This window comes from Crinia signifera, chromosome 19, assembly GCF_055691185.1.
Source record: "Crinia signifera chromosome 19, ASM5569118v1, whole genome shotgun sequence".
NCBI lineage: Eukaryota > Metazoa > Chordata > Amphibia > Anura > Myobatrachidae > Crinia > Crinia signifera.
In genome coordinates, this window is record NC_139226.1 from 12378239 (window position 1) to 12392715 (window position 14477).

A 14477-nucleotide genomic window follows, 5' to 3' on the forward strand; every position below is an offset into this window, starting at 1 on the left:
CTCCCAACTGCCCCCCCGCAGCGGGACACCTCCGGCCGCGGGCGGGACAGCGGGACAGGACCCGGTAATCGGGACTGTCCCGCTGAAATCGTGAGTGTTGGGAGGTATGGTTCATGCCCTACGATCCACAACGGTGTGGTGTGAGAATAAAGTAGCGCGCTCTGCCCTCTGCCCAAAGCATGGCAGGTGTACCTGAAAGACTCATGTCTACACTAATAATACCCACTGAGCCCCTATTATCACTGCAGTGTATACAATAATCGGTACTTGTTTCCTAGCACGGCCACAATCTTGTCCATCGTGTATCTTTAAGTTAAGGTACACGATGGATGCGATGGACCCGATTTCCTTTGAAATCAGGTCCATTTTGCCGGCAAAGGCAAAATCGGGTCCATCGCGTCGGTCGTGTGCATTAACATGGCACGCGACGCGACCGACGCGATGGACCCGATTTTGCCATAGGCTTCAATGTTAAAATAAGGCAATTTTGAAGTCTAGATTTAGACGTCTAAATTCAGACTCCCTGCAGTCCTGCGCACCGCTGACAACCCGGCAATTTACACTCCTCCGGCAATTTAGAAGTCTAGATTTAGACGTCTAAATTCAGACTCCCTGCAAACCGCTAAGATGGGGGCATCTAAATTTAGTAGGGTCTAGGGGTACACTATTAAACCTGTTCACAATGACACTAGTCGAGGTAACAGCTGTCGACCTTGATAATTCCACTATCCACGCCAACCCGAAGCGTGGCGAGCGCAGGGAGTCTGGATTTAGACGTCTAAATCTAGACTTCTAAATTGCCGGAGGAGTGTAAATTGTAAATAATCAATGTGAAAATCGGGTCCATCGCGTCGGTCGCATTGCTTGCGATTTGGTCAAAATCAGTGTCGCCGTGCTAGGAAACAAGTACCCAATAATCACCTATATTACCACTCTAATAATACCCACTGAGCCCCTATTATCACTGCAGTGTATACAATAATCACCTGTATTACCACTCTAATAATACCCACTGTGCCCCTATTATCACTGCAGTGTATACAATAATCACCTGTATCACCACTCTAATAATACCCACTGAGCCCCTATTATCACTGCAGTGTATACAATAATCACCTGTATTACCACTCTAATAATACCCACTGAGCCCCTATTATCACTGCAGTGTATACAATAATCACCTATATCACCACTCTAATAATACCCACTGAGCCCCTATTATCACTGCAGTGTATACAATAATCACCTGTATCACCACTCTAATAATACCCACTGAGCCCCTATTATCACTGCAGTGTATACTATACTCACACCATAATTGTTTCTCTGTAGCAATAGCTACTGAGCCATCTGGACCCATTTTTGTGCATTGAATATTAACTTCTTGTCTGTCTGAGACGATGACCTTCAACCCTTTCAGTGTACATATAGGGGTGTATTCAATGCACCCCGCCCACCTGATCTGAATATTATTTCACCAGCTTGGTCCCTGGTAGCCACAGACTGCAAACTGTAGGCACAATGAAGGTAAGACCTAAAAATTGACACTTATTGCTAGTCTTGGGGATGGATTTGGGGTGCGGCTCCCCTTGGGTTGGTGTAACCGAGTTGCTTTCGGGGTGGCACACCCTAACATTTATTTAGCACTATTTAATTTTCACTAATATTATACTTTCTCTAGCACTACACATTTTAACCTCTAGCTCCTGCTACTTTCTTATTAACACACTTCTAGCTTAGTTTTTTCACTTGTGTGCTGCCCTGGGGTGACTTGCTTATGCTGGCCTTTTTGGGGTTCCGCGCCCCAGATACAAACTTAGTATTAGGGACCCACCAGAATTGAGGTTACCGTGAAGCTGGTTGGTGGGCAAATATTTCTTGGCCAATTGATATACCAAGAACCTCTGTTATTGATTGATTGATTGATTAATAATATGGAGTGTGCATCTGCACCACGTGTTTTTCTTTGCAGAACTACAAGTCCCAGCATGATAGCACCTCCTGTATATTGGGTGTGCATTCTAAGATTCCCCCCCCCTATAAGTGTATTCAATGCAGCCGGCGAGGGGGTCAAATGGCGGGGATCGCCAAAAAACAAGCAATCCTCGCCGTTTAACTCCTGCACCGGATGCTCGCCCTATTCAACGTTCTGGAGGAATCCTTGCTGTCAGAGGACGGCGAGGTTTCCCCCAAACAGCTAGGCTCACGGCAAATACAGGTTGCCCGCATACCCCATTTCCCCCTCGCTCCAAAAAACGGAGCGAAGGGGAAACAGCGTATGCAGGAGGTTCAGATGAATACTGACTGTGCGAGTCCATAGCCAATCAGCACATCAGAACATTCACAGCAGCACAGAGAATCTCAGGAAACACACAAATCCTCAGGGGAAGATGCATTAAGCCTGGAGAAGTGATAAAATAGTGATAACGCACCAGTCAATCAGCTCCTAACTGTCAAGTTACAGGACTGGTTCAAAAGAATAACAGGAGCGAAGTGGCTACATCGTTATCACTAGAGACAGGATTATATGCATTTTGCCTATTCTCACTGGTTATTGCATATTTTACCTAAAATCTAGTATTGGTGCATATTTTAGGCCCCGTTCTCTTACCACCCGTGAGTCACAGCACTGCTTTGCCCTGCTGCTGCTGGCCAGGTAGTGGTAGAGTGTGCAGGCTGGTGCAATATGTGCGCAGTGTGGGGGACCTTGGATGTACGCGATGTCTGACACTGCTCTAGGCTGCCAATCCATGTTGATAAAAGTCAGTCGGGGCGGATGCCATTACGAAGCTCCTGAACCTTTGCCTGCCCCTGGCCTGGGACTTTACACCAAGAGACAGACTTCTGCAGCAGAGGAGGTGGGTGGAAGGGTTGTGACATCACGCGGCACGGAGAAAATGCCGTGACACAGTGAGTATGCGGAGGAGGGAGGATGCCTTCCACTGAGCTGCCCTCACACGCTATGCTGACATTTGACCCATCGGCGCTGGAGATGAGGGTCCGTGTAGTTGATGCAAGAAGAGCCTAGGACGCTGCAGTCTGCTGTAGCAGCCAAGAAGAACAAAAATTCTGTGTAAGGCACTAGACATCTGCAGATGCTGTGAGCCTATTTTTGAGGGTTATTTGCAACAAATTTTATGCTGATTTTTAAATAAATAAGTAAAAAAATACTTTTTATTATTTAATGTAGCATATTTTAACACTTTTTAATGCATATTTTAAGTATTTTTCATGCATATTTCAAGCTTTTTATATTGCATATAATCCTGTCTCTAGTTATCACCTTCCACTTTATTACATCTGCCCCTGAGTTACACATCCATGTGCTCTCCAGTCTGCACCCTTCTGTACCACGCTCATGCTGGGGTATAGATCATAGGGTCAAAAGGGTCTAGATCAGGGGTAGCCAACTCCAGTCCTCGAGAGCTACCAACAGTTCACATTTTCCAGACAACCTCACAGGTGCACTCATTACTGACTGACACATAAATGATCCACAGCTGGAGCCAATTATTTCTCCTGTGATTCTGTTGGTAGCTCTCGAGGACCGGTGTTGGCTGCCCCTGCACTAGATACACCAAAAGCTCAGCATGCACAAACTCGACAAGTGAAAAAGGTTGACACAAAAATAGTTAACACATGAAAATGTTGAAGTTTTTCCCATTTTTTTGTCAATTTGTACATTTCAGCACATTGTCCCCCAATAAGTGTACCACCTGGCATGCGTTGGGGCAGTTGCCTCGCTGTGATTGGCACACTTTACCATTACTATAGTCCACGTAGATTGTAAACTATCAAGAAGTAAAAATAAATGTAAAAAAGTATGTCAACCTTTTGTTTGTGTCGACCTACAGGGGTCAACCCTAAAGTCCCGTACACACGGGGGAGATATATTGCTCAGTTTCTCCTTTTCATTAGCGACCAGAGATGGTCGCTGATGAAAGGGAACCTCTGCCAGCAGTGCCGCAGAGGTAATCAGCTGGTCGCAGGAGCAAGCTCCTGCGACCAGCGATTAGAATGGGGCTGAAAACGGGAGCTCGCACCCGGCGATTTATCGCTGGGGCACACTCCCATCACTGGGAATATGGTCGCCAGCGACCATATTTCCAGCGATTTCAGCCCCTATCGCCCCTCTAAAGTCTATATCCCGTCCTGCTGCTACTTGCTCTTGATTGACAGATCACAGACGGACACCTGCACTCCACCTAGTATTTGCTGGCTACTTGAAGGGTGATTGACATCCTGCCACCACGAGGGGGTGGTAATAGAAAACGCAGGTGTTCACTGACATCAGCAACCGCATCCCACTTATATTACACAAAATGTGGCCATCCACTGTGGGGATAAAAGTGGAAGTTATAAAAATAAGGTATATTTTCTCAATCAGCATTGTGATCAATTCCTTAAGGAAGAAGCTATAGGACCACACACTGCCGAGACTGAATGAAATGGCGCTGCCTCACGCTCAGCTCCTGGACATCACAGAAATCCAAGTGGCCGGGCCGGTGACTGAAATCCAAGTGGCCGGGCCGGTGACTGGCCATGGTACCAACGAAAAACCCAAATTGGGAATGTAGTAGTAGGGTTATAATGTACAACTGGATAGGAAAATGATCATTGGGGTGGAGGTAAAGGCGTTTTCCTGTACCCCTATGGACCAGTCCAATCCTGCACATCAGCGCCCCTGATGTCTCTACCCCCTATCCTCCGACATTGACACAGTGAGACACTCAATTCAGGTCTTACAGCATCTTTCTACCTTTTATCTCCCCCTATTGTCTCATCACCTACATTTTGAATTTTGTATGGATTTGGTCCTATATCTTGCGTTTTGTGCGCTATTACCGTTGTATTGTATTACTGTTCCATTAGGTCGCTGGATATTTGCTATTTGATGTGTGTTTCATAACTTGTATCCCCATTGTTCACATTTTCGGTTATACAAAATACTTATTAAAAATTATTGATGTTATAATAGATTTAAAGAAAATGCCACACCATCCTTGTGTTACTCGAGGACTGAAGCTAACACCCCACTGGCCTATACCATTCTCAATAATCCCAGTAGTGTCTGTATAACTCTCACAGATGCCTGAACACACAGCAACAGAATCATCGGGGAGTAATGGATATAAACATTGAACTATAATCATCATCAAACCCCCCAAAATACAGACAGTCAGAAAATGAAAAATACAACTTTAATGACTTTCTCCCAACTGGCCTTGAATACGTCTCTCACAGAAAAGAGATTGATGGCTGGAAATAATCTTGGCTCTGTTGCGTTACTGTCAGAGGTTGTGTCCCAGTCACAGAGTCCATTACCAGTAACCACGGATACCTGGTAATGTCACACTCTAATCCGGTGCATCGCTCCGGCCTTTGTGCTGACATCGAGTTCTATCTAACAAACGTCTGATCAATGTGCGTCGATAAACCCAGCGATAGGACTCTTCGGACAGACAGTCTCTGTGACGGTGGTTCACAATTCTGATGGGAGTTTGGAGGTGACAGAATCCAGTGGCTGCCACTGACAGTTCATTAGAGCGTCGTACAGCTCCTCACTCTGCTCCATGAACTCTCTGTTGGCCTCATTCACATCCACCGGCGGATTAGGATCTGGGGGAAAGACAGACTTAACTATAATACCTTTATTACATGTCACCCTACTATTTATACAGAGGTGTAACTGTATGTACATAATGTTTGATGGCGGCACAACCGTATTACTGCTACTTATTGCTGGCCCTTTAATACTCTACCTTCCGAAGCCTCCTCTGCAAATCCATCGGGTGCCTAGAACAAAGCAGAGGGACTAGTAAGAGGTGATGAACAGTACATTCTAATAGCCAGAAAGGGCTTTCCAGGCTCTACATGGTAACTGTGAACTTATTAGGTCATTCTGATTATGGGACAACCGTATTGTTCTGCCGAGAACCATTTAAAAGGCCGACATTTGTCAAATCTGATTGGTTGCTGCCGGTTGAGCCTCCCATATCAGAAATACTTGGGAGCAGAAATAATTTGGCTTTTTCCGTATGTTGGGATATTGTATATCATAAGGAGAAATCGGGGCCGATTCACGATCATTCGCAGTGATCCGATGGTCGAGGTTTGCGCATGTATGTCTTCGTCCCGGTGCTCGCAAAAAAAAAGTCAGTTGAGTGACTTATTTGCGATGTTCACAGCTTACATAGCCAACCTGAATGAGGGCCATCGTGCCAATGGGACCCAAATATTTTTGCAATATTATTAATCATTTTTGTGAATGAACATTAGACAAATTCATTTTATAATTTGATTCCAGAGTATTTAATATGAGAGACTCAACCTGTGTAGGACAGTTCCTAGTTACCGTGCCAGCAATGTCCTTAACATGTAGTAAACTGGGGAACAGCACCACCCAGTGGCCAAATGTTTATGAGACACGACAAACACTACACCAAGCGGGAAATGTACTAGATGCGAGTCCTATGTCACCTGGGATGTTTCTAGCATCAACCAATCAGATACTATCAATTATCTCCTAAATAAATAAGTAGATTCTAATTGGTTGCCCAAAGCAACCTCCTATGTGAAACAGAACTCTATATTCGTAAATATCCCCCAAAGAGTGTTTTAAATGAAGGCCTCCAGCTGCAACTACATATCCCAGCATGCCCTAACAGCAAAGCTGTGGCAGGGCATGCTGGGATGTGTAGTACACTGAAGGTTATTTCCGTACTTTATCACATCAACCAATCAGCTTACAAGGTTGTTTCAAATATTCACTTCTACTAGAAATACAGTTGTAGCCCAGCAGTTAAGGTGCCCATACACTAGTAAGATTTATCTTCAGATCTGGCTGGTTGGAACAAAGACATGGTTATGGACGAGTGACAGTTTGTCAGTTCTCCAGCATTTCCAAGAAATGGTCAACTGTCATTTGCTCTCATCCATAACCATGTTATTGTTCCAACCAGACAGATCTGAAGATAAATCTGCGTGTGTATGGCCACCTTAACACTATACCGACTGAGGGGCAGATTTATTAAGCTAGGAGAAGTGATAAAGTGTCTGGTTTTTATCACCGGCCAATCAATTCTTACCTGTCATTTTTCAAACCAAGCCTGTAACTTCCAGGTAGGAGCTGATTGGCCGGTGATAAAAACCAGACACTTTATCACTTCACCGAGCTTAATAAATCTGCCCCTAGAGTCTCCCTACTTTGGAATTTTCTGGCTTTAAGAATATTTGCAAAATACAAAATGCATGTGTGTCATATACACAGTTTGTGTACATTGTACCATCAGAAAATAAAGAGGTGTCACTACGTCATGCTCAACAATGATTTGGATATTAGATTTCCGGATATGGGAGACAACCTTTACTACTAAATATGTACAAGATAAACAGAATTCTGCTGCCTTCCTGTATCGGGCAGGCATTTGTGTTTTCAACAGCCTCTCTTTGTGGCTTAATGGGATGTACAGGTGGGAGGGGCATTGACAACACTGCTAGTTTGAACAACATGAAATGCTTGATACAGAACCAGATGGGCATTAGTAACCCTACACACATCACTGCCCCCCCCCCCCCCCCCCCCCCCCCCCCCCCCATGGCATATGAGCACCAAACCCCATTAGGTATATCAGGTCTGAGATACAGAACACTGTCTTAGCAACATAAATGGCTTATAAAAAGAACAGCTTCCTTTATTCATTGTGATCCTGCACAGGGCTCTTGATACATAGGGGGGTATTCAATATCCGCCGCTATTTCCGACGGGGGGAAATAACGGCGGGCTCTTATAGTCAAACCCATTTTGTCGATAATGGACGAATCTCAACAATCCACGCCTGTTTTCGCCAATCGCCAGGAGGGACATTGCATCCCGCCTGGCGAGCAAAATGAAAACGGGCCAGGGTCAAGGCTGTCGGGAGGGATTGACAGTCCTGACCCGGGATTGAATACCCCCCCCTCCCCCATAGTCTCAACTCCCCGCCAGCCGTACCTGCCAGTCGTTTGCCGTGTAGCCGTACTGCTGGAAGCTGTAGCTGTTATTCTTCTCGTCGTACTTCCAGTTGGAGAACATCTGCTGGAATTGCTGAGTGTAGTAATTGAACGCCTGCACGTAGTCGGTGGCTGGGTTGCTCACTAGAGGACTGGTAGCAAATCAAACAAACAGAAAGGGGGATTTAAGACTATGACATTATGACACAGCTCGCGATGACATGAATGGCCCCAGAACTGTGTGTGCCACAGCATATATAAGACCTAGCACTTATTATACAGCTGCACGCACCTACACCCCCTGCGGTAACAATCTACACGGTATACTTTCAAAATATGCTGTTAGGATTTATTTTGGGGCTTCTTAAGGGCCATTTCCAGAAACAGTAAAGTTGCCTTTAAACAGAGGACAATGAATGGCCCCTTTAAACCCACGATCTAGAACTGGATGTTAGAGGCATGACTCCATGTAAAATGAAAGGGATAAATTGGTATGGTACACCAACTTACAGCTGTGCTACAGCCTCCGCTTCCGCTGAATGGGTGCTGCCAGGGTCATCGCTCTTACTGTTTAAAAAAAACTTATTGTGAAGTTGGAAGCCCCCAAAGAAAGCTCACAGTACTGTTATATCATCATCTCTCCTACATTCTCACACAACTCTAATAGGGTCACACAACAAAACGAGCTGGAATCGCCATTTACCTCTGGTCGGTCGGCTTTGTGTAAAGTGCGCGCTTCAGCTTAAATCTCTTTGGCTGCAAAAATAAAACACAGACGTTTAATACAGAAGTAACTTTAAAACGGTATACAATGAATTTGTGATTATCGTATGACTATAGTCATCGATAGATGGACAAAATGCCCATGAGAAGGGCATCAAATGCTGGTACTGAGTGGAGCAATCGGTGCTGGGTTATATGGAAACAAAGTTACTGCTTGGTTAAAAAAAAAAAAATAATAATAATAATAATAATAATAATTTAAGGCCCTTATTCAGATCTGATCTCAGTACAAATTTGTTCTCAAAATGGGCAAAACCATGTACACTGCAGGTGGGGCAGATGTAACATGTGCAGCAAGAGTAAGATTTGTTTGAATTATTTTGTTTCTGTGCAGGGTAAATACTGGCTGCATTATTTTTACACTGCAATTTAGATTTCAGCTTCAACACACCACACCCAAATGTAACTCTCTCTGCACATGTTACATCTGCCCCACCTGCAGCGCACATGGTTTTGCCCATTTTGAGAACAAATTTGTACTGCGATCAGATCTGAATAAGGGTCTAAATGAACAAGCTTATCCACATCTTTCTACTGAAGTAGTATGTAACGGTAGAAGCAGATGCTGGGCTACGATTATACGGTTTGCCCCCCCAAAAAGAAACCATTCGGCCCATCTAGTCTGCCACTTTCATTAAATTATTTCTATCTGCCGTCAAATGTTTCTAAGTATGTAATGGTTCAGCCAGATGTTTTATGCATATGAAAACCCAGCAGTATTGAGAAAATTACGGCTGAGATATAGGACGGGTGAAATATTATTATAAGTGAGGCACCATGCTATTAAGGTTTATGTACTCACGGGATTAGAGCCGGGAATCAATTTTCCATTCACGTTCACAAGACACCTTGAGGCGGCAGCTTGGTCGGGAAATTCCACGAAGCAATAACCAGACAACGCGCTGTGAAAGAGACGGAAGAAAGCGCGGTGATGCACATTTCACAGAGAACAGGAACCATCACAAACCAAAATATACATTTTGGGGGGATACATTTTCAAAGACATTTACGTATGACGGTGTTTTAGTGTGGCGTTTCCTTCATTTAGTGCCGTGGAATAAACCCTTAATCTATGCCCAATGTTTGGTGTAAAATCCTGCATTGTAGTCTCGTTCTATGTGACATCGCTATTTTCTTAACAGGAGCTTAAAATGTAGATATTTTCAATAAAATCTGTCATTGTTTTAGTTACTTAGGGCAGTATTCATTGAGAATATTCTCCGTGCATGGCGAGGTTTTTTTTTTCTCTCGCCATGCTCGCCGTGTTTTTGCAGAGATTCTCCATGTTTGGAGATTCTCCGTCACGGGACTTAAGAGAGTATTCAATGTGACTGAGACTCGCCACCCCTCGCGGCAGGTCTCAGCCAATCCGGCATCATGAGGTGACTGCCGCAGGGAGCCTGAGGACGGCGGCAGGCAGGGAGATGGAAGTCTCCCTGCCTGCCCCAGAACGTATGTGGGGGGGGGGGGGAGGCAGGCCCCCCGGGAGAGCCAGGCAGCACAGGCTGCCCCCCGGGAGAGCCAACAGGGGACCGGGTATTCACTGCACCCGATCGTGCATATGTAATGATCGGGTGCAGTGAATATATGAATATCTAATGAGTGGCTCTCGGCCCCCTGCTGGCTGTTATGTGTAAAATATATATATATATATATATATATATATATATATATATATATATATATATATATATATTTTTTTTTTTATTAAATATATATTCATGTGCTATAAGCACATGAATAAAAATAGCATGCCCCTTCTCAGAATAAAATTCCTGATTTTTTTACACCAAAATTAAAACAAGAAAACTTTTATTTTAAAAGTTCACATTCCACTTCTCCATGAAAAGATGGAGAATTGCTACACGGAGAGACACAGCGAAAATCACTTAGAAAGACGGCGAGAAGTGCACGTTGAATAGGGTTGTTCGCTTTTTGAGACCAAAATTCTCCGTCCAACGCGAGAAAAGCACAAACTCGCCATAAAACACAGAGAATTTTTCTCATTGAATACTGCACTAAGACATCAAGATAAAAAATAAGCTGTGTGATGAAATACTGAATCCCCACATCATTAATCTTTTGCAGTGCCACAGACTGCAGCAGTTTAGAGTTGGATACACACCAGGCAATTCGCTCCTTGACCATTATCATCAGCGATTTCCCTTAAACTTCCATAGAGCACACATGGAACAATATTGTTCAGTGGTGTCATTGGGTCTCCGCTCCGTACACGTTATAAATTGTGTGTGTGTGTGTGTAAAAAGACTTTCAGGGATGTGCAGCATTTATAGCAAGGTATGGGAACCAACACTGGAGCGTGAATTTAATTGGACGATAGTCTGTCATGTAATCAGGTGAAGAGTATGTACAGGGTATGACTGATTTCAATGGTGTTACCGCATACCGCTGTCACTGCAGGTATCCGAGTGCTGTGGATTTAAGCCTTTTATATCTAGATCACAATAAAGCATGATCTTGACATTTTTTTTTTATAAAAAATATTATTTTATGGAATGTGCAAATGGAAAACGCAAAAAAAGTGTTACCCAGTGAACCGATTCCGGATAATCTTTATACTCTGGGCCGACTCCCCCATCACTTGGAGAGCCTGCATAATGAAACTCTCGCTCATGTTCTCATCCACCTGTCAATCGTTAAAGAGAAGATCACATTATATATTAATTAGACAGACGTGGCCGATTTGTTAACAATTTGCCCTCTAATTCCACTGATTGAGCCCAGATTTACCATCACGTAGCGAGGTCACAAAACACACGTGAGACCAGGAGTGTCAAATAATAATAATAATAAAAGTGAAGCATAAAATAGTAATAATAAAACATATACAACCAAATACAATGAAAACTGCATGTAACACGTGCATAGATAATAACACTAGGAAGTGCCTTCACATCTTATACAAATTATATATTTATATTTATTGGCTGTTTACATTGGTGCATCCATAGTTATTTATTACCCACTTCATTTGAATTGATGCGTTTTGTGATTGTTTATATTTATTTACAAATGGGGTACAAAGTACACACTCACCTGCGAGGAGTATCCTGCTTACAGACACCTATGGATGGGGTAACCAGATATATACAGTAACCTATGATATTAAATTGGGTAACAGACACGGGATACAGACTTATGTGGAAGATCTACGTCAGAGGTATCCAAACTACGGCCTGCAGAACAAAGCACTCCACATATTCTCAAATAAGGCCCATGATACTCAGGCCCGCGGGGTGAGGCGGGTGATACGCAGGCATGTGGGATGAGGCTGGTGATACTCAGGTCTGCGGGGTGAGGCGGGAGATACGCAGGCATGTGGGGTGAGGTGAGACATACGATAAACAGACATATAGTGGTCATGCATCAGAACAGCCTGCATACGACCTGACCTTATGCAGGTCGTAATAGCGGTCAAACAAGCAACATGTGCTTTGAAAGCACATACGAGGTGGACCGCACACCGTACAGATATTCCTCACAATGTGCACATGATCCAAAGTACGACCCCTCAAAATTGTATGTTTGGGCCTGATAACGTTAAGGTGTATGGCCAGCAATACGGGTGAGGCGGGCGATATGCAGGCACACTTAAGGGTAAGGCGAGTGATATGCAGGCAAATGGGATGAGGTGGGCGATAAGCGACCCCTGGGTGATATGCAGAAATGCAGGGTGAGGCATATAATAAGCAGATATACGGGGTGAGACGGGTGATATGTGTTTATTCTAACACCTTCCAAAAGCCACGCAGTTCCCCCTTTCTGTCTGGGGGTGACGCTCTCAGCTGTGGTGCTTCTAGCACAGTGTGGTCTGTATTTCAGCACTGATATGCAGACCAGCCCTGTGCTAGAAGCACCAAGGAAGAGAGGCAGGGAAGGGGAACTGCACGGGTTTTGGAGGATGCAGGGTACTAGAATGAACACATGGGTAACACACAGATATACGTGTGTGTATATATAGCTGTAGGTTGCTGGGGCACACTCACATCCCCCATCCACAGGCTGGCCATCTCCGCTCCGGGACCCCGAACACCCGGCCGCCGGTCTCTCTTCTACACCGCACGGAAACTTCACACACCGCCGCGGCTGCCGCCTGCTGATTGGTTACCAGGCACTTCCGGAGTTGTGACGCTTTGAGCAGAAGGGGATTTAGGGGCTAAGCCTGTGCACAGAATGTGTCTGCAGTGCCGGAGGTGGTGGCCGCCATCTTCCCGGAGACCACAGGACAATATGACAGCTGTATACAACCAGGGCACATGTATTATGTATACACAGACATTTGGAGCAGTGGGTATAAAATAACATACCCTGACATTACTTATTGTTAGTATTACACAGATGTCCTATATTGGAGCCTTATTGTATTCACAGGACTGTGTATATTTTCCTTTGCACTACTACCTGTTGCCAGTGTGATTAAACAGAACAGCAGGGATTTATGGGTTTCACATTCTCTGCAAATATATACTGGATTATTTTCACCTAATATTACACTTATTTTTATTAGTTATGTTTTTTTTGTGTGTATGTTGTGTGAGTGCAAGGTTAAGATATTAAAAGTTACGTTTTAACTACCAATAGGAATACCCCAACTGAAACTTTGCTTTCCTCTTGTTTTCCTATTGTTCTTTCACCTAACTCTCGGGAGCATCACCGGAGCTTTATGTTATATATATGTGACTATTGCTGTTACACTATTATACAGGAAATATTAAAGATTATTTATTGAGTGTTTAGTATACTGGCTACTCACTTTATTAACCTCTCAACCTTCATTTTTTGGGTTGTAATCAGTGCACTCGCCAACCCCCAAGTTCTTGTTCCCCTTTTTGCAGGGGTGGGACTGGTCACAGTATCCCTTGTGCCCCCCCCCCCCCCCCCCCCCTCCCCAAAAGAAAAATAAAAAAATCTGTCTATGCTGTATTCTTCACATCCCCCATCTGTAAATCCTTTTTAATACTTTTCACCCCTCCCCCCATCCAGTTTGTTCTATAACTTGTCTAAATATATGTTCTATATTACACCCCAGACTTATTTATTTGCTGTACTTATTTCCCACGCTATGTTTGTCTCTTCATCCCCCCACCTATAAGCTATTTCATGTGTGCACCCCTTCTGTAAGTTTTTCACGTGCCTTCTCCCCACCCTCTTTCTCTAAGTTATTTCTTGTTCTCCACAGGAACATCAAAGATCCCGGCAGATCTAAGTGGGCAGCAACAGGTAACACTGAGCTGACCGTGGCGTAGCAATGCCACCGCAGCCCAAGAAATGGGGGGAACCAGCGCTGCAGTGGCACAGGTTTTCTGCAGATTCCATGCGGGTTGGAATCTGCTAATAAAAAAATCCTGATCCTCTAAAAATGGCCGGGAATCACACTGGACAACGAGCATGAAACCCCTGGCAACAAGCAAGAAACCCCAGGCAATCAGCATGTTAGGTAACAAATGAAAGTGAATGTATGGGGGGGGAGACTTTTCTTGGCGTGGTGGAGGGGTGCAACATTTCAACACATCTGTGAGCAGCTGTGAGTGGCAGCAAGCAGAGCCGGCCTTAAGCTGGGTACACATATATACAATTGTCGGGCTGTTCTTCCGTTCTGGGTCGGACGGCCGTTCAATTGTATATGTGTGTACGCTGTCCTGTACGAGCGATAAATGGCAAAAAACTGTCTTGACCGTCCA

General features: G+C 44.4%; 1 protein-coding gene across 2 annotated transcripts; it reads right to left on the minus strand.

Moving 5' to 3' along the window:
• Positions 1 to 5182: 5182 nt before the first annotated feature.
• Positions 5183 to 12935, minus strand: TRNAU1AP (tRNA selenocysteine 1 associated protein 1). Of its 2 annotated transcripts, XM_083162057.1 has the most exons (8): positions 12783 to 12935; positions 11325 to 11422; positions 9578 to 9677; positions 8696 to 8748; positions 8503 to 8559; positions 7994 to 8144; positions 5763 to 5796; positions 5183 to 5619 (listed from the first exon to the last, which is right to left on the minus strand). In XM_083162057.1, the coding sequence occupies exons 1-8, from the start codon at positions 12804 to 12806 to the stop codon at positions 5483 to 5485; spliced, it is 654 nt and encodes a 217-aa protein (XP_083018183.1). In that variant the 5' UTR covers positions 12807 to 12935; the 3' UTR covers positions 5183 to 5482. The 2 variants fall into 2 exon arrangements, with proteins under 2 accessions (XP_083018183.1, XP_083018184.1); XM_083162058.1 differs by lacking the exon at positions 8503 to 8559.
• Positions 12936 to 14477: the final 1542 nt, after the last annotated feature.

Excerpts from the sequence above, each read along its gene's own strand:
- TRNAU1AP (XM_083162057.1), bottom strand. The coding sequence starts at position 12,806 with ATGGCCAGCCTGTGGATGGGGGAT. Across the intron at positions 8,145-8,502 it reads GCGGAGGCTGTAGCACAGCT|TCCTCTAGTGAGCAACCCAG; the intron begins GTAAGTTGGTGT and ends ATTTGCTACCAG. Across the intron at positions 5,797-7,993 it reads ACACGGCAAACGACTGGCAG|GCACCCGATGGATTTGCAGA; the intron begins GTACGGCTGGCG and ends GCTTTGTTCTAG.